At 38.4% G+C, this 23,382-nt stretch overlaps 1 protein-coding gene across 1 annotated transcript in view; it reads left to right on the top strand.

The window, feature by feature from the left end:
- The window catches only part of KIAA0825 (KIAA0825 ortholog), a 395,065-nt gene that overhangs the window by 70,261 nt on the left and 301,422 nt on the right, over positions 1-23,382 (top strand). The window contains exon 5 of the mRNA XM_068980982.1: positions 15,963-16,124. Within this exon, the coding sequence (XP_068837083.1) occupies positions 15,963-16,124 (162 nt within the window). The remainder of the gene's footprint in view (positions 1-15,962; positions 16,125-23,382) is intronic.

The following is a 23,382-nucleotide window of genomic DNA, read 5'->3' as shown; positions in this document are numbered from 1 at the left end:
CAAAGCCTACAGCCGGCCTTGGTCAACAACAAGTTAATGGGCCCAGTTCTGCACAACAATGCCCGACCTCACATTGCACAGCCAACATTTCAAAAGTTGAACGAATTGGGCCAAGTACAAAGTTTTGCCTCATTTGCCATATTCACCTGACCTCTCGCCAACTGACTACCAATTCTTGAAGCATCTCAACAACTTTTTTGTAGGAGAAAAGCTTCCACAACCAGCAGGAGGCAGAAAATGCTTTTGAAGAGTTTGTTGAAATCCTGAAGCATGATTTTTACACTGCAGGAATAAACTTATTTCTCGTTGGCAAAAATGTGTTGATTGTAATGGTTCTTATTTTGATTAATAAAGATGTGTTTAAGCCTAGTTATACTGATTGAAAATTCAATCTGAAACCACAATTACTTTTGTACCCAATTGGTGTCTTCAAGTGCCTTTGAAACCAACAGAACACGTCTCTGTACTCAGTAGAGCACAGGTTCTTCTTCTTGGTGCAGAAAGAATTTCACAAGAGGCAGAGTAATAGGTAAGGAAAAGAGTTTATTAGTATAGCACTCTTGTGAGAGAGATACAAGCCAGTGGGCAAGGGAGTGGCTCACCAAGAACTTAGTAGGTTACAGGTTTGTAATCAAAGGTTAAGTGGGCAGGGGAAAAATCCCCTTTTTCCTCATTCTTGAGTAAACATCATGTTTCCATCATCAGTTCCTCCTCCCCATCAGTGGGGGAGTTTTCTTGTCCTTATCTGGTCAGACTGGGACTGTCATTGCACAATGGAAATGAGCAAAAAGGCAGTGACATATACTAAAATGTGGTAGATCGTCTTGGGTTTCAGTGTGTAGTCACCTTCCCCTATGTTTTTGTTTTTAGTGTGCACAGAGAAGCGTGTCCTGAGAATTATTAACTTGCCGATCTTACTGGGCAGGATGGGGCTCTCAGTCCACCATTGTTTTATTGTTTTGGGGGCATGCCTCATGCTTGCATGGTTTTATTGCTAAGCAAACCTGCTTGGTTTTGTGGTTAAGTTAACCTGCTTTCCTGAGTGGTCTTTAACAAATAGGCATCTCCCCTACTTTCTCCTTTACTTCTGATCCCTTAATGGGATTAACTATTTAATCACCTACCTTGTTCCTATACTCTGTCCCTATCACCTTCAAATATAGGAGGTAAAAACGACTAACCCACAAAACATGAGAGGAAGAAAGCTTTCCAAGGATTAAATTAATCACCAAGTAATTAGTGTAAAACTTTAAGTATATGAAAAATTCAGAGACGGGAGGTTTTAGTGTAGAAAGAGCAAGTTAGAAACATTAATTGGACTTGAGTTTGGACTCAAAGGATATGTGGACCTTGTGCAGGCAGAAATTAAGGGGAAGAACTTCCTGTGAAGTTCAGATCGCAGCAGCGGTAGAGGTTTACTGTGGCTTGTTGGAGGCCCTGCAGATACCTGTGGTTCGCACCTGGGAACTAGTCTCTGTTACTGGTGAAGGCATTAGCCAGGACTCCGAGCCTGCTGATGTTCTTTCCTCCACTCCTCATCTCTGCTTCTTATGCAGAAAGGGGAGAGGTACTGATTAAAGGAGAATGTGGTAATTCACACAATAGAAGAAAGAGCTAAACAGTTAAATGTCTGGAAGGACAGAAACTGGAGGATTTCTGGAGGCCTGAGCAAATGGAACTTAGCTTTCAAGCTGTCTTGGTTTCTCTCCATGTGATGACTTCATTCTCAGACCAGTTTCCCCACTCCACAGAGTAGGTGACTCCTGGTAGCTTCTTGCTTACATCCTAGAAACTCCCCTGGTCCTTCTGTTCAAAATATATCAGAGAAGGCCTCTGAATAGCCAAGGGACCAGCTTGTTACTAGAAGAGGGAATAAGGTGCTGGGCAGACAAAAAAATGAAGATATCCAATAAATGGATGACTAGAGGGCCATTTTCTTTCAGCTTAGATGTATGAATTTTGGTGAGAGTTTATCCTGAAGCAAAGCCTTATACATTGAAAACAGGATGGCTAGGTGGGAGTACAAAAAAAAAAGAAGCTACAGAGCAAGTGTTCTCAGAGTATGGTTTCTAAATCAGCAGCAGCATCACCTGGAGCGTGTGAAAAATAGAAATTCTTGGGCTCCACCCTAGACTCACTGAATCAGAAGCTTTGGGGGCAGCTTACCAACCTGTGTGTTAACACCTGTCCAGGTAATTCTGTTGCCTGCTATAGATTGATTCTAACATAACAAGCCCATTTGAAAAGTTACTTACGAGCTTTGTGACCTTGAGCAATTTATTTAACATCTTCATACTTTCAAGGTAGGTGCTAATGTTAGTGCTTTCCTCACAGAGTTTAGAGGATTAGCACAAGTACAAGAATGCTTATAACAGTATCTGGCACAAAATAAACTTTATTTAATTTTTTCTATTATCACTGTTAGAACTTGATGTTTGAAAGAAAGGTACATATAAAAGGTGAATTCCAGTTCTGGGAAAAGTACGCATTGTCTCTTACTGATGGATCAAATCGTCTATATTATTCTTACATTGATCTTACAGAGTCAAGCTGTTCAGAGGAATCACCTCGTGACTCCCATAGTATTGATACTTTGTTTTTCAGTTGAAAATTAGTGTTAGTGCTATTTTTCTTAAAGAATACTTTCACATTGTCCTTCAGTGATAAATAATTTACCTTTACTGAGCCTCTTTCCTGACTATAGTTTCTGTGATGATTAGAAATAACATATGTAAGGCTTTTTACCATGTATTATGTGTTCAGTGAATTTTTTGTTGTTGTTTAGTCACTAAGTCATGTCCTATTCTTTTGTGAACCCATGGACTGTAAGCCCACCAGCTGCCTCTGTCTATGGGATTTCCCAATCAAGAATACTGGAGTGAGTTGTCATTCCCTTCTCCAGGGGATTTTCCCAACTCAGGGATCAAACCAGGTCTCTTGGCAGGCAGATTCTTTTACCACTGAGCCACCTGGGAAGCCCTCAGTAATATATACATATCTATATATATCTACTACTGCTACTACTAAGTCGCTTCAGTCGTGTCCAACTCTGTGTGACTCCATAGACAGCAGCCCACCAGGCTCCCCCATCCCTGGGATTCTCCAGGCAAGAACACTGGAGTGGGTTGCCATTTCCTTCTCCAATGCATGAAAGTGAAAAGTCAAAGTAAAGTCACTCAGTCTTGTCTGACTCTTAGTGACCCCATGGACTGCAGCCCACCAGGCTCCTCCATCCATGGGATTTTCCAGGCAAGAGTACTGGAGTGGGGTGCCATTGCCTTCTCCGCTATATATATCTATATACATATATATGTATATAACTGAGTATATATATTCTTTTTCATCTTCTTTTCCATTATAAGCTATTACATGGTATCAAATATAGTTCCCTGTGCTATATAGTAGGCCCTTGTTGTTTATCTATTTTATATATAGTACTGCTGCTGCTGCTAAGTCACTCCAGTCATGTCCGACTCTGTGCGACCCCATAGACAGCAGCCCACCAGGCTCCCCTGTCCCTGGGATTCTCCAGGCAAGAACACTGGAGTGGGTTGCCATTTCCTTCTCCAATGCATGAAAGTGAAAAGTGAAAGTGAAGTCGCTCAGTCATGTCCTGCTGTTTGCGACTCCATGGACTGCAGCCTACCAGGCTCCTCCGCCCATGGGATTTTCCAGGCAAGAGTACTGGAACGGGGTGCCATACTATGTATCTGTTAATCCCAAACTTATGCCCCCGTCTTCCCTTTCAGTAACCATACGTTTGTTTTCTACATCTCTGAGTTTGTTTCTGTTTTGTAAAGAAGTTCCCTTGTCTCATTTTTTTAGATTCCACATATAAGTGATATCATATGATATTTGTCTTACTCTGGTTTACTTAGTATGATAAGCTGTACGGCATTGTATCACTGCTTTTTGTGACTGAGTAATATTCCATTGTGTAAATGTACCACGTCTTCTTTATCCATTTGTTTGTCAGGTGTTTAGATTGCTTCCCTGTCTTGGATATCGTAGTGCTGCTACGAACACTGCAGTGCATGTCGCTTTTCAAATTAGCATGTCTGTCTCTTCTGCATATCTGCCCCAGAAGTGGGATTACTGGATCATATGGTAACTCAGTTTTGGTTTTTAGGGAACTTCCATACTGTTCTCTGTAGTAGCTGTTTACCAATTTACATTCCTACCAACAGTGTAGGAGAATTCCCTTTTCTCTGCATCCTCTCCAGCGTTTATTATTTGTAGACTTTTTGAAGTCTCTCTTCTTACTCTTATCTTCCTTTCTGTACGTCACAACCCAGGCACCAATAGTACTGGACCCAATGCCATGCAAGTTGAGTTCTAAAATATTGTGTTTGTGAAAGTGAAAGTGTTGGTTGTTCAGTCGTGTCCAACTCTTTGCAACCCCACATACTGTAGCCTGCCAGGCTTCTCTGTCCATGGGATTCTCCAGGCAAGAATACTGGAGTGGGTAGTCATTCCCTTCTCCAGGGGATCTTCCCAACCCAGGTTTTGAACCCCGGTCTCCCGCATTGCAGGCAGATTCTTTACCATCTGAGCCACCAGGGAAGTGTTTTTTATTGTAATATTAAAAAAAAATCAAAGACATCTAGTATTTATATATGCAAAGAAAAGCCAAGCTCGGTTTAATTTTTCATGTATTTTTTATTTATGTTTTTTCAATCATAAATATTTTCCTGAAATAAATTAGAACAACAGAGTCAATGGTCATTGGTCAACAGCATTGGTCATTTATATCAAAATAGGTTGACAGTCAACTCCTGATAAGTCTCCAATTAATTTTTTATCCATGAAATTTTCTCATCTCTAAGGGTGTTTTGTTTGTTTGTTTGTTTGTTTTTCATGTATATTGAACCTAATGCCTTTTTTCCTACCTGAACTTAAATCGTTGAAGAGAGGTGAATTTATTCTGAAGAGACAGGAGTGGCCGAAGGAGCTGACGGTGACTGGTGTGAAGCCTGTCCCTGGCTGGTCACCCCTAGCCTGGTTTCTGATGCCACTTTCTACCTCTCGTGTCTCACCACCCATGGTATATGGCATACGGTTCCCTCTTGCATTATAGGCACAGGGCAAATCTTTGTTGAGTTAGCAAGTGAAACCCACTTAAAGATTTTTTTTTTTTTTGGCTCATAGGCCTTTCAAGGGAAGATAGTATAAAAGATGATATCTTCCCAAGGGGCCCCAATGTCATATTTAAAGTTTGAAGGAAATATGACTTTGCCTTTATGGCTGAGTAACTATTCCTTAGGTGAGGAAGGCAGCTAAAAAGGTAAAATAACTATAGAATTTGCTCAGTGAGGCGCTATCACACCTGGTAAATGGCTTCCCTAAGTCCAAGGCCTCCCCTCCTCTTTGTTAGAATAATGAGCTCGTGAATACCGCTTGCCAGGTGGGTACAAGATACTTCTATTATCACCACAGCTATCTCTTTTCATATTCATTTTAACATATTTTCACAAGCATTATAATTTGCCTACCTGATAAAGAAGTTTTAAGAGAATCTTACTCTTTATTTTTTTAGTATAAAAGAGGAAAAATGTTCAATCCCTTTTGAAAGGTTATGATTCAATTAGAATTATATTAGGAAGCATATACTCAGGTATCTTAAATTCTTCTTTTTGATGATGGCATTATTTTTATTCCAAGGCTAAATTTTTAGAATCCATTTTTAAACATGTTATATTATGAACTGATAATGTAATATCTCTCATGGCATATCTTTAAAAAAATGAAATACCAGTTCTCAGATACAACCTTTTAGAGTATAGTAAAAATGAATTGTTAACTTCAAGATTTTTCTATAGGTTAATTTTTGGTCATGATAATAGAAAGTAACACCTATGATAGATATAATTAACTCTACCAAAATTTGAGACTGAGAAAAGGATATTAAGAAGATATTTCATTAATAATGTCCTATTAGCATACTGTACTTAAAATTTAAACCCTTTCTCATTACACTAGAGATGTGTTTTTATTAAGATGTTCTTTAAGAGGGTCAACATATCTGTGTATTTATAACTGGGAGTTAAACCAGCATAAAGCAAAAGTCAGCTGAGAAAATACTCAGAGATTTGTCCTGGGTACATTTCTCAATTTTGGCTGAATTCAAATGTGAGCCATTCTTTGATTAGCATCTTCAAATAACAGTGGTTACATCAGGAGTCAGATACTCTCTCTCATGTTCTCAGTCAGGTAAACAAAATAACAAAGAGAGAAAATAGGAGAGGGACAGGAATATTGTACCTACCCTTGGCAGATGGATGAGAAGTCTGATCCCTTGTTGTTGTAATACTGACAGCTGTTGCCAGAGAAGATGGAATGGAGTGTGGGAGAATTCTGTTATCATTCAGCAGCACATTTAGGTAGCACCCAGTGGAGCTGGTGTTGGCCCCCAAATCATAAAAGGGTAATAATAGAAGCAGATTCTTTTTAGTTTCTCACTGACCCAGAAGAATAGTTTCAAGATGACTTTATCTCCACCTGTTTCAGCCAGTGGTATGTGAAGCAAGAAGGTATTTGTTGTGTGCACCCCGCCAAAAGGAATAGCAAATCTCCAAGTCACGTGGGGACTGAGGGTGGGTTGTGAGCATTTATTCTGTCCATAGGCCTACTTGTCTTAGACCATGATTACCAATCCTGTCAATGGATGCACAGCTAAGCATAACAACTCTTGGCCTAAAACAGAGAAAGAAGATACAGAACGTGCAGATATGGTCCACACTGCTAGTATTATACTAGCAATTCAATCTTTTCTAGCTGAGTGACTTGGTCATCATGTCCCACTATCAAAGCAGTGGCCAGTTAATACGAATCTGCGTGTTTATCTAAGTTCATGAGCAGCAAGAGGGTTCTCTCACCATACCCAGAGCCTCTGTCTTAGTGGGCAGAGTTGTCTCTGTAAATCTTTTGAGACCTTTTATCGTACAGAAAGAGTGATGAGATTATGAAGTAGAAACTGAAGTTAGCCCATTCTTCTTGCAAGGGGAAGTAGAAATTTCTAGAAGATATTATAATACAACTCTCCTCAGTGAGAGGAAGATCTTGAGATCTGCTCATCTGACTTCTCTTCAAGTCAGGTAAACCGAGGCAGAGGGCCTTAACCAGTTTATCAATGAGGACTGAAGGCTTCAATGGATCTGGGAAACTCTTAGAATTGCATGCAAGGCATTGTTTCTGTGAACATAGGTGCATAGCTTTTGAGGTTCTGAAAAAGATGACCACACACACGGCAACAAAACCAGTGTTTTGAAGGGTTGACACAGCTAAGCAGCATTGGAAGGTCTTAGAGTGGTTCTAAGATCTTAGCGTGGACCATTAAACTTTATAAATGTTCAAGCTTAGAGATGGAGCCTATTAAATAACAGTGATATTTAAAGTAGTTTACAGGTCTTTGCTTACGGTTCTTTCTCCTGAAGATATTAAAATTAAAATTGGCATATTTTATTAAATATGACTGTTAAAATTGGCATTTAATGGTTAACATTAAATTCATTTACTATTAGTATTTTACTAAAGAAGTTTTTTTTTTTTTTTATGGCCAGGGTAAAAAGTCAAATAAAAGAAGTTAAGAGCAGTTGGTATTGTCTCTGACACTAAACCAGTGTTTCTCATTTTGAACTCATTCATCACGGTAGACACTATGATAAATACTGGGAATGCAATATAAGGGGAACAATATCTGCCTTTCAGATTAAAGTTTGAGGAGACAACGCCCAAACTAATAATTATAAATGATATAGCAAGTGCTGAAATAACGGTACGTGCAGTGAAATAGGGCGGATCACAGAAAACGGGCAACTCAGCTGGCCTAGACCCTGAGGCCAGGCTTCCCAGAGGAGGTGGTGATAATGTCACGTGTTTATATAGCCCTTACTAGCTCTCAGGAACTGCTCTTGTATTTACTCAATTAAATCTTGTATGCTAGTGCAGCATAAAGATAGTAAGGAATTTATGGAAAGTTAGTCGGGAGCAGGGCCAGGATTTGAATCCAGGCCCTCAGGTCTCACAATTCCATGTTAACTACTCTACCATGCTACCTCTTAGACTTCTTGTAGCGGTGCTAGAAGTAGAAGCATGCCACGTAATAAAACATGGAGGGGACTTCCCTGGCCGTCCAGTGGGTAAGACTTTGCCTTCCAAGGCAGGGGCTCTGCGTTCGACCCCTCGTTGGGAAACTAACCCATGCCTCACGGCTAAAAAAAACAAAACATCACATGAAAACAATAACCAATTCAATAAAGACTTTAAAAATCGTCCGTGTCAAAAAAAAAAAAAATGTTTAAAAAAAAGATGGAGGAAGAAACAAAAGTAGGGAAAGAGCTAAAGAGAGGGGGAGCCCAACCTCCAGCTTCGAGGAGTCTGAACATTTCCTGAATTCAGATTCAGTTAGCTTTTTGAAGCTCAGCTTTTCCCATACTGCTTTTTTCATCCTCTCACCGTGTAGAAGAGGGGTCCTGAAGTTTATGTGTGGGGTATCTCAGTGTCCACAGAGCCAGATGCTCACATATCCCTTGGGTCTGGTTGCACTTGAACTCACCTTCAGAGTTATTCACTTCCTCCTGTTAGTCCTCTATTCACTCAGTTTACTGTGAAGTTTTACTTTACCCTATCCGTTTTGGGTGGTGCATATAGAAACTTCGTCAAAAGAGATGAGACATTGAATTCAGTTTTGAAAAGTAAGGTGGAGATATTCTTTGTCTCTGTCTCAAGTGCCTCCCTAGCCATATGCTGCTACTGCTAAGTCGCTTCAGTCGTGTCTGACTCTGTGCGACCCCATAGACAGCAGCCCACCAGGCTCCCCTGTCCCTGGGATTCTCCAGGCAAGAACACTGGAGTGGGTTGCCATTTCCTTCTCCAATGCATGAAAGTGAAAAGTGAAAGTGAAGTCGCTCAGTCGTGTCCGACCCTCAGTGACCCCATGGACTGCAGCCCACCAGGCTCCTCTCTCCATAGGATTTTCCAGGCAAGAGTACTGGAGTGGGGTGCCATTGCCTTCTTCGCCCTAGCCATATAGATGTGGGAAATACATAAAGTTATGAAAATAATGCCGTGGGAAGGGCGGGAGGGAACAGCTTTGATTTCTTCTTGGTGAGTGTGACAAAAAGCCATGCCTGCAGGTCCTCCATGATTTCTGTCTACTAACCAGGCTCCCATAACAAAGAAGGGATATAGGGTTTGCATCCTGTTTCTTCCCCTGTTGTGTGGCTCCTTGGAACAGGTGCTCAGAGAGGCACAGGGCTCCTTCTGGCCGCTGGAACTCTAGAGTGGTCTCTACAGCCTCGCCTGCTCTCAGGAAGTGACTTGGGTACTGGGAAAGTACTGCTTGTTATTTGTTCCGAAGCAGTGTCTGCTGACTCCTTATTGCAATATTGTTAAAAAGTTCTCTTCACTGGAACAAATATCTTCCATTTGGATTATGTCATGAATTTCATCCGGCAAAATGAGACTTTCAATAGCTTTTGTGTGTCGCCTCTTTTTTTTAACATTGCTTCTCTGGTGGCACCAAGAATACTTCCTCGCTGAAAATGGATCCATTTACAGTCAATAATAGGGTGGCTAGTGTTCGTTTTTCTTGGGAAAACGAAAATGTGCACCTTTTATCCTATTATACTGATCCACCAGCTTCAGATTATCTGATTTTGCTAGCTTCTCATTTTCTCCTGTATCTTAATGCTATCATTAACAAGAATTCTGTTGCTAATGGTTTTGGAAAATAATATGTGTACTTTCAGCTGCAACCCACATTTTTATGGTCTGTCTGATTTAGCTGGACTTTGATATTTATTCCAAAAGCTGCTTTGTTGCAGTTCAAATGTGAGGAGCTTTAATGTCCTAGATTTATTTTCAGTGTCCTTATTTTTGCTACAAGATAATGGAGTTAATATTTTAACTATTAGTTACTGGGTGAAAAACACTTGTAAGTATATAATTTATAGTATATATCCTCTGAGTGATATATATGTGTGTGTGTGTGTGTGTGTGTGTGTGTGTGTGTGTGTGTGTGTGAGAGAGAGAGAGAGAAGTGAAGTGAAAACAAGATGCTCAGTTGTGTCTGACTCTTTGTGACTCCATGGACTGTAGCCTATGAGGCTCCTCTGTCTATGGGAATTTTCCAGGCAAGAATACTGGAGTGGGTTGCCATTTCCTTTTCTAGGAGATCTTCCTGACCCAGGGATTGAACCCAAGTCTCCCGCATTATAGGCTGACGCTTTACTGTCTGAGCCACCAGGGAAGTCCGTGTGTGTGTTTGTATGTATGTGTATATGTATTTGTATGTATGTGTATGTGTATAAGGGGCTTCCTTGGTGGCTGAGCGGTAAAGAATCTGCCTGCAGTACAGGAGACCTGGGTTTGATCCCTGGGTCAGGAAGATCCCCTGGAGGAGGGCATGGCAACCCATTCCAATATTCTTGCCTAGAGAATCCCATGGACAGAAGAGCCTGGCAGGCTGCAGTCTGTGGGGTTGTACAGAGTCAAACACGACTGAATCGACTAAGCAGCAACAGCTTGTGTATGTAAATATAAATAGACAGAAGAGAGAGATTTTCTATTTTTTAAAACAAAAGATCTATGAATATCTGTGAATTTTTTTAATAATGGAGTATTTTCTAAAGTATAATTTTACTTTTTAAACACAAAAAACTTGTATCACTATGCTTTATAAAGTTTCCACTTCATCATTGTTTTTATATCCTTTTGCACACATTTTCTATTTTAGAAATAATTTTGAAATCTATTTTGTCAAAATACTGACAAGAATGTACATATAATACTGTAATTATTTGAATATTGACTTACATATTTATTGTTTTGATGGGATTAAGTATGAAATCTTTTTGTTTTGTATTTTTCTTTGTTAGCTATTTCTAGGGATTGCATGCATTTTTTTCTAACTAGTATTTTTGAGTGTCTATTTTGTGCTGGATTCTTCAGATACTATAGTGAATAAACTGGACATAGTCTCTGAACTCGAGGAAATCATTTTACATTTCTGATGAGTGTGCCTAAAGAACTCTAATTATTCTTTAGGTATTTTTTGAGGACAAGTTCTTCTTTTGCCCAGGGAAAATGTATAGATACATAATAATTCATTTACCTTAGTAATTCCCAACAGACATTCCATATTTCTTCCAGAAATGAAAAAAAGTCATAAATAAATTTTGTGACCTTGGAAAATGTGGAGTTTTAAGTCATTGATGTTTTATATATGTAAATATATGTTTTATATACATATAATAGCACCTCTTTAGTTGACTTGCTAAGACTAAAATCCAAGTTTTCTAATGCCTAGAGAGTGCTTTGCAACCACTAAGGTTTTTAATTAGATCCCTCAGGTAGTAGTCTCAAACTTTTCTGTGCAGAAAACTCACCTGGGGCATTTGCTTAAAAGAGATCTGGAGATGATCTAGGAATTTGCACTTTTAATAAAACACAAGGTCCTGGACCACTGTGTCCTATGACAGCCATGGATGAACTTCAGGTGGTCCTGTTCAGCCCTGAAGCTATGACTACATGATTTTTTTTTTTCAATTAGAGGGTCTAGGAAAATTTTGAAGACTTTCATTAGTTTCTCAGAAAAGCCTGAAAAATAACAAGATGCTATATGGCATCATCGACTCAATGGACGTGAGTCTGAGCAAACTCTGGGAGACAGTGAAGGACAGGGAAGCTTAGCGTGCTGTAGTCCATGGGGTTGCAAAGAGACACCACTGAGCGGCCGAACAGCAACAGCAGTTGGGAGCAAGAGTTTATGAGTGGAAAAAGTAGCAACAAGAACCCACAAGGAAAGGCCTAAAATGGGGGGAAACACTACAAAGCAGCTGTAGATGCTCAAGTGGGATTGTAATCCAGACCCCAGAACAATGTCCCCTCAGCTGCTGTTTGAGAAAATGCTAGAAAGTGACTGACATGTTGGTGAACTGGTGTTCATTGGTCAAAAAAGCTAGAGAAACATTAAATTTTTAATATTTTAAATTTATTATAGAACTGCATAGACCAGGGACGGGGGAGCCTGGTGGGCTGCCATCTCTGGGGTCGCACAGAGTCGGACATGACTGAAGCGACTTAGGAGGAGGAGGAGGATAGACTTTAGTATACTAATTTGCACTGTGAATAACTTTTATTTTATATATTTTTTGGCCATGCTCTGTGGCTTGTGAAATCTTAGTTCCCCTAGATCAGGGATTATTGAACCCAGGCCCCTAGCAGTTAAGAGAGCAGAATCCTAACCACTGTGCTACCAGGGAATTCCTTGTGAATCACTTTAGAGAATATTTAGTATCTAGTAATTCCCAAATCTATCTGATCATAGAACCCTTTTCCAATGGTTATATCTTTTGAGAAATGCGTTTAACAAAGGGAAAGACACTAGTCACTGAGTGCAGCACAGAAATAAGTAACTGTCTTCAAAACCTTGTCATGAAGAAAAGTTTAAAATGTGTTCTTAATATTCTAAATGATAGACAGAATTTTATATTTTAGAAAAAAATTTTTTAAATATATATGAGGGAAAGGCCCTCAGCTATATAGTTATTTTTATTTTTTTCATGAACTTATTAATTGTTATTTGATGGTGATTTTAATACTGTCTTGCTCTAAAGTGAAAATTTAGTTTTTTTCTTTATACTTTTCTTAGGATTTAGGAGAAATTTGTATTTCCTAAAAATCATAGATCTCATTCCTTAATAAAACAATAATCCTTATTTCATACATTTTATAACTATAATTGGTGGCCAGCTAAACATAGTTGCCTGTGTGTAAACATTTATGCTGCAGATTTCTTGAAGTAAGACAGTTCTACAGTGATAAAACAGAAAAACCAAATAGGTGAAGACCAGATCAGCTTAAAGGGGGAAAGCAAACTCCTGGATTGATTGCATCCAGATAAGGTTTTATGGAGAGGTGATTTGGAGGAGAGGAGTGAATTGAAACTTGAAAGAAAGAAAAGGAGATTAATTCAGCGAAGGCAAAAGCAGAAGGAACTCCTGCTGGGGAAAACCCCACCCTAGCTTGGTTAACAGAGAAACATAGGTATGCTTGGGCAGATAGAAATCATGAACTGAGGTGTGATGATTAAAACAGTGTTGTTAGATACTGTGGGGGAAGAATCAGCTTAAGCATCAGTCCTTCCAGTGAATATTCAGGACTGATTTCCTTTAGGATGGACTGGTTTGATCTCCTTGCATTCCAAGGACTCTCAAGAGTCTTCTCCAACACCACAGTTCAAAAGCATCGATTCTTTGGTGCTCAGCCTTCTTTATAGTTGTCTAAATCAGAAAACTAACAGTTATGCAATAAATAACATTAGGTTGTAGACCTTACTCAATTCAGTTCAGTCACTCAGTCGTGTCCGACTCTTTGAGACCTCATGTATGTAATTCTTTGGTGCTCAGCTTTCTTTATAGTGGCTCAGAGGTTAAAGCATCTGCCTGGAATGCAGGAGACCCAGGTTCGATCCCTGGATCAGGAAGATCCCCTGGAGAAGGAAATGGCAACCCACTCCAGTACTCTTACCTGGAGAATCCCATGGTGGGAGGAGCCTGGTAAGCTACAGTCCATGGGGTCGCAAAGAGTCGGACACGGCTGAGCAACTTCACTTTCACTTTTCTTTATAGTCCAACTCATATCTATACATGACTACCGGAAAAACCATGGCTTTGAGCAGATCGACCTTTGTTGGCGAAGTAATGTCTCTGCTTTTTAATATGCTGTCTAGGTTGGTCATAACTTTTCTTTCAAGGAACAAAAGTATTTTGATTTCATGGCTGCAGTCACCATCTGCAGCAATTTTAGAGCCCCCCCCAAAATAAAATCTCTCACTGTTTCCCCATCTATTTGACATGAATAGGGACTGGGTGCTGTGATCTTAGTTATCTGAGCTTTAAGCCAACTTTTTCACTCTCCACTTTCACTTTCATCAAGAGACTCTTTAGTTCTTCTTCACTTTCTGCCATAAGGGTGGTATCATCTGCATGTGAGAGGTTATTGATATTTCCCCCGGCAGTCTTGAATCCACCTTGTGCTTCATCCAGCCCAGCATTTCGCATGATGTACTCTGCATATACGTTAAATAAGCAGAGTGACAATGTACAGACTTGATGTACTCCTTTCCCAATTTGGAGCCAGTCTGCTGTTCCATGTCCACTTCTAACTGTTGCTTCCTGACCTGCATACAGATTTCTCAAGAGACAGGTCAGGTGGTCTGGTATTCCCATCTCTTTCAGAATTTTCCAAGTTTGTAGTAATCCACTCAGTCAAAGGCTTTGGCATAGTCAATAAAGCAGAAATAGATGTTTTTCTGAAACTCTTTTGCTTTTTCAATGATCCAACGGATGTTGGCAATTCAATCTCTGGTTCCTCTGCCTTGTCTAAATCCAACTTGAACATCTGGAAGCTCACGGCGCACATACTGTTAAAGCTTGGCTTGAAGAACTTTGAGTATTACTTCGCTAGTGTGTGCTGTTGCTGCTGCTGCTAAGTCACGTCAGTCGTGTCCGACTCTGTGCGACCCCATAGACAGCAGCCCACCAGGCTCTGCTGTCCCTGGGATTCTCCAGGCGTGTGAGATGAGTGCAATTGTGTGGTAATTTGAACATTCTTTATACATTGCCTTTCTTTGGGATTGGAATGAAAACTGACCTTTTCCAGTCCTGTGGCCACTGCTGAGTTTTCCAAATTCGTTGGCATATTGAGTGCAGCACTTCTTAGCATCATCTTTTAGGATTTGAAAGAGCTCAACTGGAATTCCATCACCTCCACTAACTTTGTTCATAGTGATGCTTCCTAAGGCTCACTTGGCTTCCCAGTCCAGGATGTCTGGCTCTAGGTGAGTGATCATACCATCATGGTTATCTGTGCCATGAAGATCTTTCTTGTATAGTTCTTCTGTATATTCTTGCCACCTCTTCTTAATATCTTCTGCTTCTGTTAGGTCCATACCATTTCTGTCCTTTATTGTCCCCATCATTGCATGAAATGTTCCCTTAGTATCTCTAATTTTCTTGAAGAGATCTCTAGTCTTTCCCATTCTATTGTTTTCCTCTGTTTCTTTGCATTGATCAGTTAGGAAAGCTTTCTTGTCTCTCCTTGCTATTCTTTGAAACTCTGCATTCAAATGGGTATTTCTTTCCTTTTCTCTGCCTTTTGCTTCTTGTCTTTTTTCAGCTATTTGTAAGGCCTCCTCAGACAACCATTTTGCCTTTTTGCATTTCTTTTTTGGGGGGAGGTCTTGATCACTGCCTCTTGTACAATGTCATGAACCTTCATTCACAGTTCTTCATGCACTCTGTCTATTAGATCTAATCCCTTGAATCTATTTGTCACTTATACTGTATAATTTTAAGGGATTTGATTTAGGTCCTACCTGAATGGTCTATTGGCTTTCCCTACTTTCTTCAAAGGTCTTCCTTACTCAGATTTCACCAAATTACCCTAATAATGCTCTTTATAATAAGATAAAGTAAAATACTGATCATGTATTGATTTCACTTGTTATATCTTTTTAGACTCCTTTTGACCAGAACATTTCTTAGTCTTTGTGTTTCCCAACATGACACGTTTGAGGAATACATCAGCTTTTTGGTAGAAAGTCCCTGAGTTTAGTTTTATTTTATACTTCCTTGTGACTAGAATCAAATTATGCCATACCTAAAAAAAAGAAAAAAATAATTGTATAAGATATGATTTTGCAACAACAAATCACATTTCCTGTTAATAACTGTATCATTTAACATGATTACTTAATTGTCATGTTTGCATCAAACTTATCTCTAGCTTCCCAGCAGGGGAGGGGGAATGATTCTCCTAGGAAATTTTATCTGTATTTACTAAAGAAAAAACTTGATTTAATTATTAAGGATCTTGTTAATTTTGAATCATAGACTGTTCTAATATTGAATGAGAAAACATGTATCATGTTCAATAGTATTGATCCACTCTTTTTACAGTTACTCCTGAATACCCACAGAAAGGAAGAAACTTTTTCCTCTCCTTAGATGAACTCAAGTTCTTATCACAGCTAGTAAAATCATTTTTGAAGTTGGAAAAAAATGTCCAGGAGTTGTTTGAAGAAATGTTCTTATGGCTCAGGATACCCAGGAATACTTCAGGTAAAATGCTCTTCTGCACATCTATATTTCTCTCTGTTTTTGCCTCCTGCTAACTGAATCTATACCATTACCTGAAAAAAAAAAATATATATGTGGTAGAATTTAAAATAAATATTAAGTATAAAGCACAGTGTGAAATTACATTTTTATCCTTTGTATGTTATCAATGGATTAAGAAATTCATTGAATAGTTTGAATTAAGAAATCATTGTAAGTAAATCTTGGATCATTATCTTTAACTAAAATTAGATCAACTTTTTTTTTTAAACTCAGAGAAGCGCAACCTGGCCTATGGAAAGAACAAGCACACTGGATGATCTAGTAGCACGTTTTTTTGTTGCCAGCAGCCTGATGACCTTGAGCAAAATGTTAGTTTCCTTAGACCACCATTTTCTCATCTTTAAAATGATAGTATAGGACTAAGTCAAGTTTCTCTTTATTTTCTTTCAGAATTTGGTACTTTAGATTCCAATATACTATGTAGACATTTGAGAATTTGATGATTTAATGAATGTAAAATATTTAAGAGAATGGCTAGCGTATCATAAGCAGTAAATGTGAGTTGTTACCATTGTAATTCTAAGTATACAATAAGTTGTTTTTTGTTAGTCTTAACAAAATTCTTTTTTTTAAAAAAACTGTGCTATGTGTGTTCGAATACTGTTTCTAACATTAAAGGTAGAATTCAGAGGCACAATGGGTTAAGATATGCTTTCTGTTTTCATGTCTATATTTATAAAGATTTTCATACATATCGGAGTGAGTTATCCAAAGTTCTGTTTTACGTAATGCACCATGTTATTTTAAGGAGAATAAATGTAAATAGTGGCTGCATTTGCAAAACAAAGTGAGGGAAGCAAGTGATTAACAATTAATCTACAAATTGCAAAAACAACTTCCAAACCTGATTTCTTAGTGAAGAATGACATTTAGTTTAATGTATTTACCTTTGTATTTCTTTGGTTACCTAGCCTAGGTAGATAATGTTAGAAAAGTTATAGAACTGGAGTTTACTTTATATTAAGCGTAGCTTACTGGCCTTCTGTGTTTCAGGTTAAGCTTAAATAGCACCATAAAATCATAAAATAAATAATGTAGATCATTTTTTTTTCCCGAATTTGGTTGTAGTTTGAAAAAAAATGTAGAATATAGACTTCTGAATCTGACAAAAATCAAATGAGAAAAATAATAAAAACATAGAACAGATGTGAAAATTAAAAGTCAGAATGAAAGGTTAGATTTATTAGGAGGGAATGTGAGCCCTAAGGATCTAGAGGATTCTTAGATCCAGAGGATCTAAGGGGATCTTCTAGATGGAACCGACCAGATCAAAGAGAGATCTGAATAGAGAAATATGATGTTCTGATTTTTTATTGACTTGTTGGTGCCACAAGCAGTTGGCACTTGGTGTTGGTACGCATCCATCATGCCTGGCTAGATTTGGCATCTCTCATCCACATCTCTTGTAGGTCTTTCCCAAGGTGTGGATTAAGAAACAGGGTGAACTCCAAAGTATCTAGATACCTATCCATTTTGATTCATCTTATGTTAGTCTTAGGCAAAGCTCTTGAAATAACTCAGTTCTGAGAACTTTATTCTTCTTAAGGGAAGCATAAATTCAAACCTAAAATTGTATAATAGAGGTATTGTAAAGATATAAAACTTAAATAGCCAAGAATTGAAGCAAAGATTTGACATATACTGATTTCAGGAAAAAGGAAAATAAGAAAAAGCTGATTCAACAGCACTGGATTGAGATCAAGCAGTGTTGAGACTTGCAAATGCCGTGCATGAGAGCAATAATTAGATTCATTGAATAAAATTAACAGAGAAAATATATAATTATTGCACAATATACTGAGTGAGTGACTAAAAGTTTCCCAGTTGTGTCTGACTCTTTGTGACCCCATGGACCGTAGCCTGCCAGGCTCCTCTGTCCATGGAATTCTCCAGAGAAGAAAACTGGAGTGAGTTGCCATGCCCTCCTCCAGGGGATTTTCCTGACCCAGGGATCAAACCTGTATCTCCTGCATTGCAGGCAGATTCTTTACCGTCTGAGCCACCAGGGAAGTCTTACCCCAAATTTGTCATCATCTAAACAGCATGGCAGATAAAGGAAACTTCAGTATCATATTAATAATACTTATTATAGAAAGACATTTGTGGGTTATCAAACATAGTATGTGGAAGGAAATTTGAATGACTATAAGAAATGTCTAAGTATTAGAACATCTTGTGAAATATGTGTTCTTCATTCATATATTTTTGTAATAAAGCCAAGATTTAACCTGACATAACTTCATGTAAATGACTTCCTGAAAAGAATGATCTTGAGGGAAATCTTTAAGAAAAAATTCAAATCTTTTATTCAGTGTAGCCACATTAATCAATTCTTATCAAAAGACATGGCTTCTTAAATCCCAAAGGAAATGATTTTTGAATGATTAAAAAATCAGATGAATCTTAGGTTATCCTGATAGTTAATGTTTTGCTTAGAAAACTTGTGTTGGGGAGAAGGTGGTTCAGATCAAGTCATTTGGTTTTTGTGTATTTGTTTTGATTGGAGCATATTTTGCTAATAAAGATCTTGGAAGGAGTTGCCTGCTATGTCTATGTAACCAAAACAATATGATGAAAAATAAGGTTTTTTTAATTCCTTGTCCAGATGTTTAAAAAATATCCAGGTGTTTAACATCACACAGAGAAAATAGAAAGATGATTAACCAAATGTTTTACTCTTTTACTTTGATGTTTACTACTATATTGTATATTTAGCCAAACTGGCAGTGCTTTCAGAAATTTGAATTTGACACAATAGATTTTTGTAGAGACACAAGACATATTTTCTGAGAAAGAAAAGACATTTATTTATGATATTTACTTGCTTTTGTTTGGTCATGATTCTATGGTTTTCTCTTTTGGTCATTTCAGAAAAATGATGTGGCATTATTTGACTGCTGTGGTATCTTACTGTATTTCTTTTAGGTCATCTTATCTTGTGGTGTGGCCTCAGGTTTAATTTATGGAGCGCTTCTAATACTCCTTCAGAATAAAGCTGTTCTTCGGGCAGTTCCTCAAATTTTCCAAAGGTGGCATCTGAGATTTATCTAAACCAGGCGGTTTCTTGGCCCTCATTTTTTCTTTAGCCCCAGCAATGACAAAGAGCAATGGCTGCTTCAATTGGATGTAAGAAGAACACTTAGGGTTTGTCTCAGAAGAATCAAAGATTTCAGATCTTCTGAAAGATTGTTTGTACTCTTAGGGGGTCTTAAGAGGGGTCAAATGGCTTCTAAGAGTTCCTTAGCTAGATGGTTACGGGCTTGTATTAGAGAGGCGTATGTAGTTAAGGTAAAGAGGCTCCTAGGGTTTGTAAAGCTCATTACACTAGGACTTTAGCTGTTTCTTGGGCAGAGAGGTCGAAGGCTTCCACATTGGAAATTTGCAAGGTGGCCACCTGGGCTTCTCTTCATACTTTTCATAGTATTATCTCTTGGATGTAGTCTCTTCTACAGATTCAGCTTTTGGTGGGAGGTTGCTTGTGAGCCAGAAAAGAACAGTGAAGAAAAGAAAGACTTGTAGTTCCCACTCAGAGCTGCCAACAAGGCAAGTTGCTTTGTAGTGCACACAATGGGAGCCTATGAAGACCAATTTGGGTGTGAAAGTGGATGTCACAGAGAAGTACTGCCAACCTCTACTCTCTATGAGAGAAAGCAGCAGTGTGGAAGCTAACCAGAAGTGTAAAATGAACCACAGCGAACTCCGTAGGGGGAGGCTGCTCTGCAGCTGGCATCCCTGTGACCCTCTGCACTCTACTGAGGGCCTTAATCTGGGCATGCTCTTAAAGAAACCACTGTTGATTGCATGCAAATAACTATGCTTTAAAACGATGAGCCAAAAAAGGGGTACCTTTTCTAGACAATGTTAATAAGTGTATGGCATGTCCAATATTAATTTTAGATAGGTGAAATAATTTGTTAAATGTTCAAAGAGCTCATAACATTTGACAGTGTCAAATTTTGAAATTGACCATTTTGAATTCCAAACAAAAGTAAAAATGCCACAATCTGTTAAAATCGTGAGATATCCTACTAGTCTAGATTCAGTGTTACTAATCCTGCCTTAAAATAATCCTTTTGGTTTCTCTGTATAGGATTAAATTTTTAAAAATCTTTTTAATTGGGATGGGGGAAGATTATGCTATATAGGTTATCATAATTGCTCAATAATTCTTTTTCTCTCTTACTATAGAATTGCTCACCAGTAAAAGAAGTCTTGGGAAGCTTATCTTATTTTTTAATTCATTTTGAAAATAGGCAGATGGTTTTTGTAAACATCAAAGCCCATTACTTTGAGTGAATAAACATAATATATTTGGAAATGAAATGATAAATACAAGATAATTAAACTTTTTCGTGTTTTAAACTATAGCTACACCATGACAAATAGTTATTTTCAAGAATAGATCTGTAAAACTTGTACTTTGTATTAATGTTATTTTTCCAGGGTAAATATCTTTTACATCAGTTGTTTTTATGCTCTATCTGTAGAACAGTAAAGTAACATTAAGAATCCAAGTGTTACCTCTTCATGTCATTGACAACTTGATCTTTATCATTTTTTCTTTTTTAAAGAAATATTTTTTGAATAATAGTCCAGGCATACAGTAAAAATTTTAAGCAAGTTAAAAGGATATATGGTTAAAATGAAGACTTTTTCCGATTGACTTGGAAAATCACACAAATCTTGTCATACTCTACAGAGATCCTTTTTTATTAACAATCATGTAGAAACACCTCATATTCAGAAAAGCAGCTGAACAGTTTTCTATTGCTGTGTGTACCACAATCACCTACACCTTGCTCTTGTCCTCTTCATTTTGCTTCCACAATGATGTGGCGTATTTCTCTGAACTATGTCTTGTGTGTCCTCATGTATATCTGGACAGTAATTTTCTAAAGTGGAATTGCCAAGCAAAAAGCAATGATCATAGAGAGGATGAAAAGACAAGACATAAATTGAGAAAAATGTTTGCAAAATACACATCTGATAAAGGTCATGTATCCAAAATATACAAAGAACTCTTAAAATTCAACAGGACAATAAAAAACTCAGATTAAAAATGAGCAAAAGATCTGGAAAGCTCACCAAAGAAGATACACAGATGGCAAATAAGCATATGAAAAGATGCTCAGCGTCATATGTCATCAGAGAAATGCAAATTGAAACAATGAGATACCATTATGCTTCTACTAGAGTGGACAAAACCCAGAACACTAACACCACCAAATTCTGGCAAGGATGTGAAGCAACAGGAACTCTCATTCATTGCTAATAGGAATGTAAAATAGTATATTCTGGACGGTTTAGCTTATAAAGCTAAACATTGTCTTACATGATCTAGTAATCACACCCCTAGGTATGTATGCAAATGAGTTGAAGACTTACGTCCACACAAAAACCAGCGCATAAATGTTTATAACAGTTTTATTCTTAATTGCCAAAAATTGGAAGCAGCTAAGTTGTCCTTCAGTAGATCAATGGATAAACTGTGGTACGTCAATACATTGGAATATTATTCAGTGATTTTTTAAAAGAAATATCAAGCCACACAGACACATGGAGAACTTAAATACAACCTAAATGTATGTTGCTAAGTGAAAGGAACCAATTTGAAAAGCCTGCATACTATACAATTCCAACTATAAGACAACCTGGTAAGCAGAAGTATAGAGACAGTAAAAGGTCAGTGGTTGTTAGGGAGAATGCAGAGGAGAGGAGAGGTATTATAGGTGGAGCACAGGTGATTTTCAGAGCAGTGGAATTAATATGTGTGATACTAATGGTGGATGCATGACATTGTGCTTTTGGCAAAACCGTAGACCTGCACAACACAAAAAATGAACTCTAATGTAAATTATGGGCAAACTTAAAAAATTATTTAGCTAATAATAATCTATCAGTATGGGTTCATTGAAAAAGCAAGAGAGTTCCAGAAAAACATCGATTTCAGCTTTATTGACTATGCTAAAGCCTTTGACTGTGTGGATCACAATAAACCATGGAAAATTCTGAAAGAGATGGGAATACCAGACCACCTGACCTGCCTCTTGAGAAACCTGTATGCAGGTCAGGAAGCAACAGTTAGAACTAGACATGGAACAACAGACTGGTTCCAAATAGGAAAAGGAATACGTCAAGGCTGTATATGGTCACCCTGCTTATTTAACTTATATGCAGAGTACATGAGAAATGCTGGGCTGAAAGAAGCACAAGCTGGAATCAAGATCGCTGGGAGAAGTATCAGTAACCTCAGATATGCAGATGACACCACCCTTATGGCAGAAAGTGAAGAGGAACTAAAGAGCCTCTTGATGAAAGTGAAAGAGGAGAGTGAAAAAGTTGACTTAAAGCTCAACATTCAGAAAATGAAGATCATGGCATCTGGTCCCATCACTTCATGGCAAATAGATGGGGAAACAGTGGAAACAGTGTCAGACTTTATTTTGGGGGGGCTCCAAAATCACTGCAGATGGTGACTGCAGCCATGAAATTAAAAGACACTACCCCTTGGGAGGAAAGTTATGACCAGCCGAGACAGCATATTAAAAAGTAGAGACATTACTTTACCAACAAAGGTCCATCTAATCAAGGCTATGGTTTTTCCAGTGGTCATGTACAGATGTGAGAGTTGGGCTATAATGAAAGCTAAGTGCCAAAGAATTGATGCTTTTGAAGTGTGGTGTTGGAGAAGACTCTTGAGAGTCCCTTGGACTTCAAGGAGATCCAACCAGTACATCCTAAAGGAGATCAATCCTGGGTGTTCATTGAAAGGACTGATGTTGAAGCTGAAACTCCAATATTTGACCACTTGATGCGAAGAGTTGACTCATTTGAAAAGACCGTGATGCTGGGAAAGATTGAGGGCAGGAGGAGAAGGGGACGATGGAGGATGAGATGGCTGGATGGCATCACCGACCCGATGGACATGGGTTTGGGTGGACTCCGGGAGTTGGTGGTGGACAGGGAGGCCTGGCATGCTGTGGTTCATGGGGTTGCAAAGAGTCGGACATGGCTGAGCAACTGAACTGAACTGAACTGATTGGTTCATCAGTTGTAACAAATATCCCACCCCAAATTAAGATGTTAACAGTAGAGGAAACTGAGGGCAGAGTGAGAGGAAGTATATGGGAACCTTGTACTTTCTGCTCAAATTTTCTAGGAAACTAAAACTGCTCAAAAAGCTAAAGTCTATTCATTT

The sequence above is a fragment of the Capricornis sumatraensis genome, chromosome 9, assembly GCF_032405125.1.
Source record: "Capricornis sumatraensis isolate serow.1 chromosome 9, serow.2, whole genome shotgun sequence".
NCBI classification, from domain to species: domain Eukaryota; kingdom Metazoa; phylum Chordata; class Mammalia; order Artiodactyla; family Bovidae; genus Capricornis; species Capricornis sumatraensis.
The sequence above is the reverse complement of the archived record's forward strand: the minus strand, read 5'-3'. Positions and strand labels throughout refer to the sequence as shown.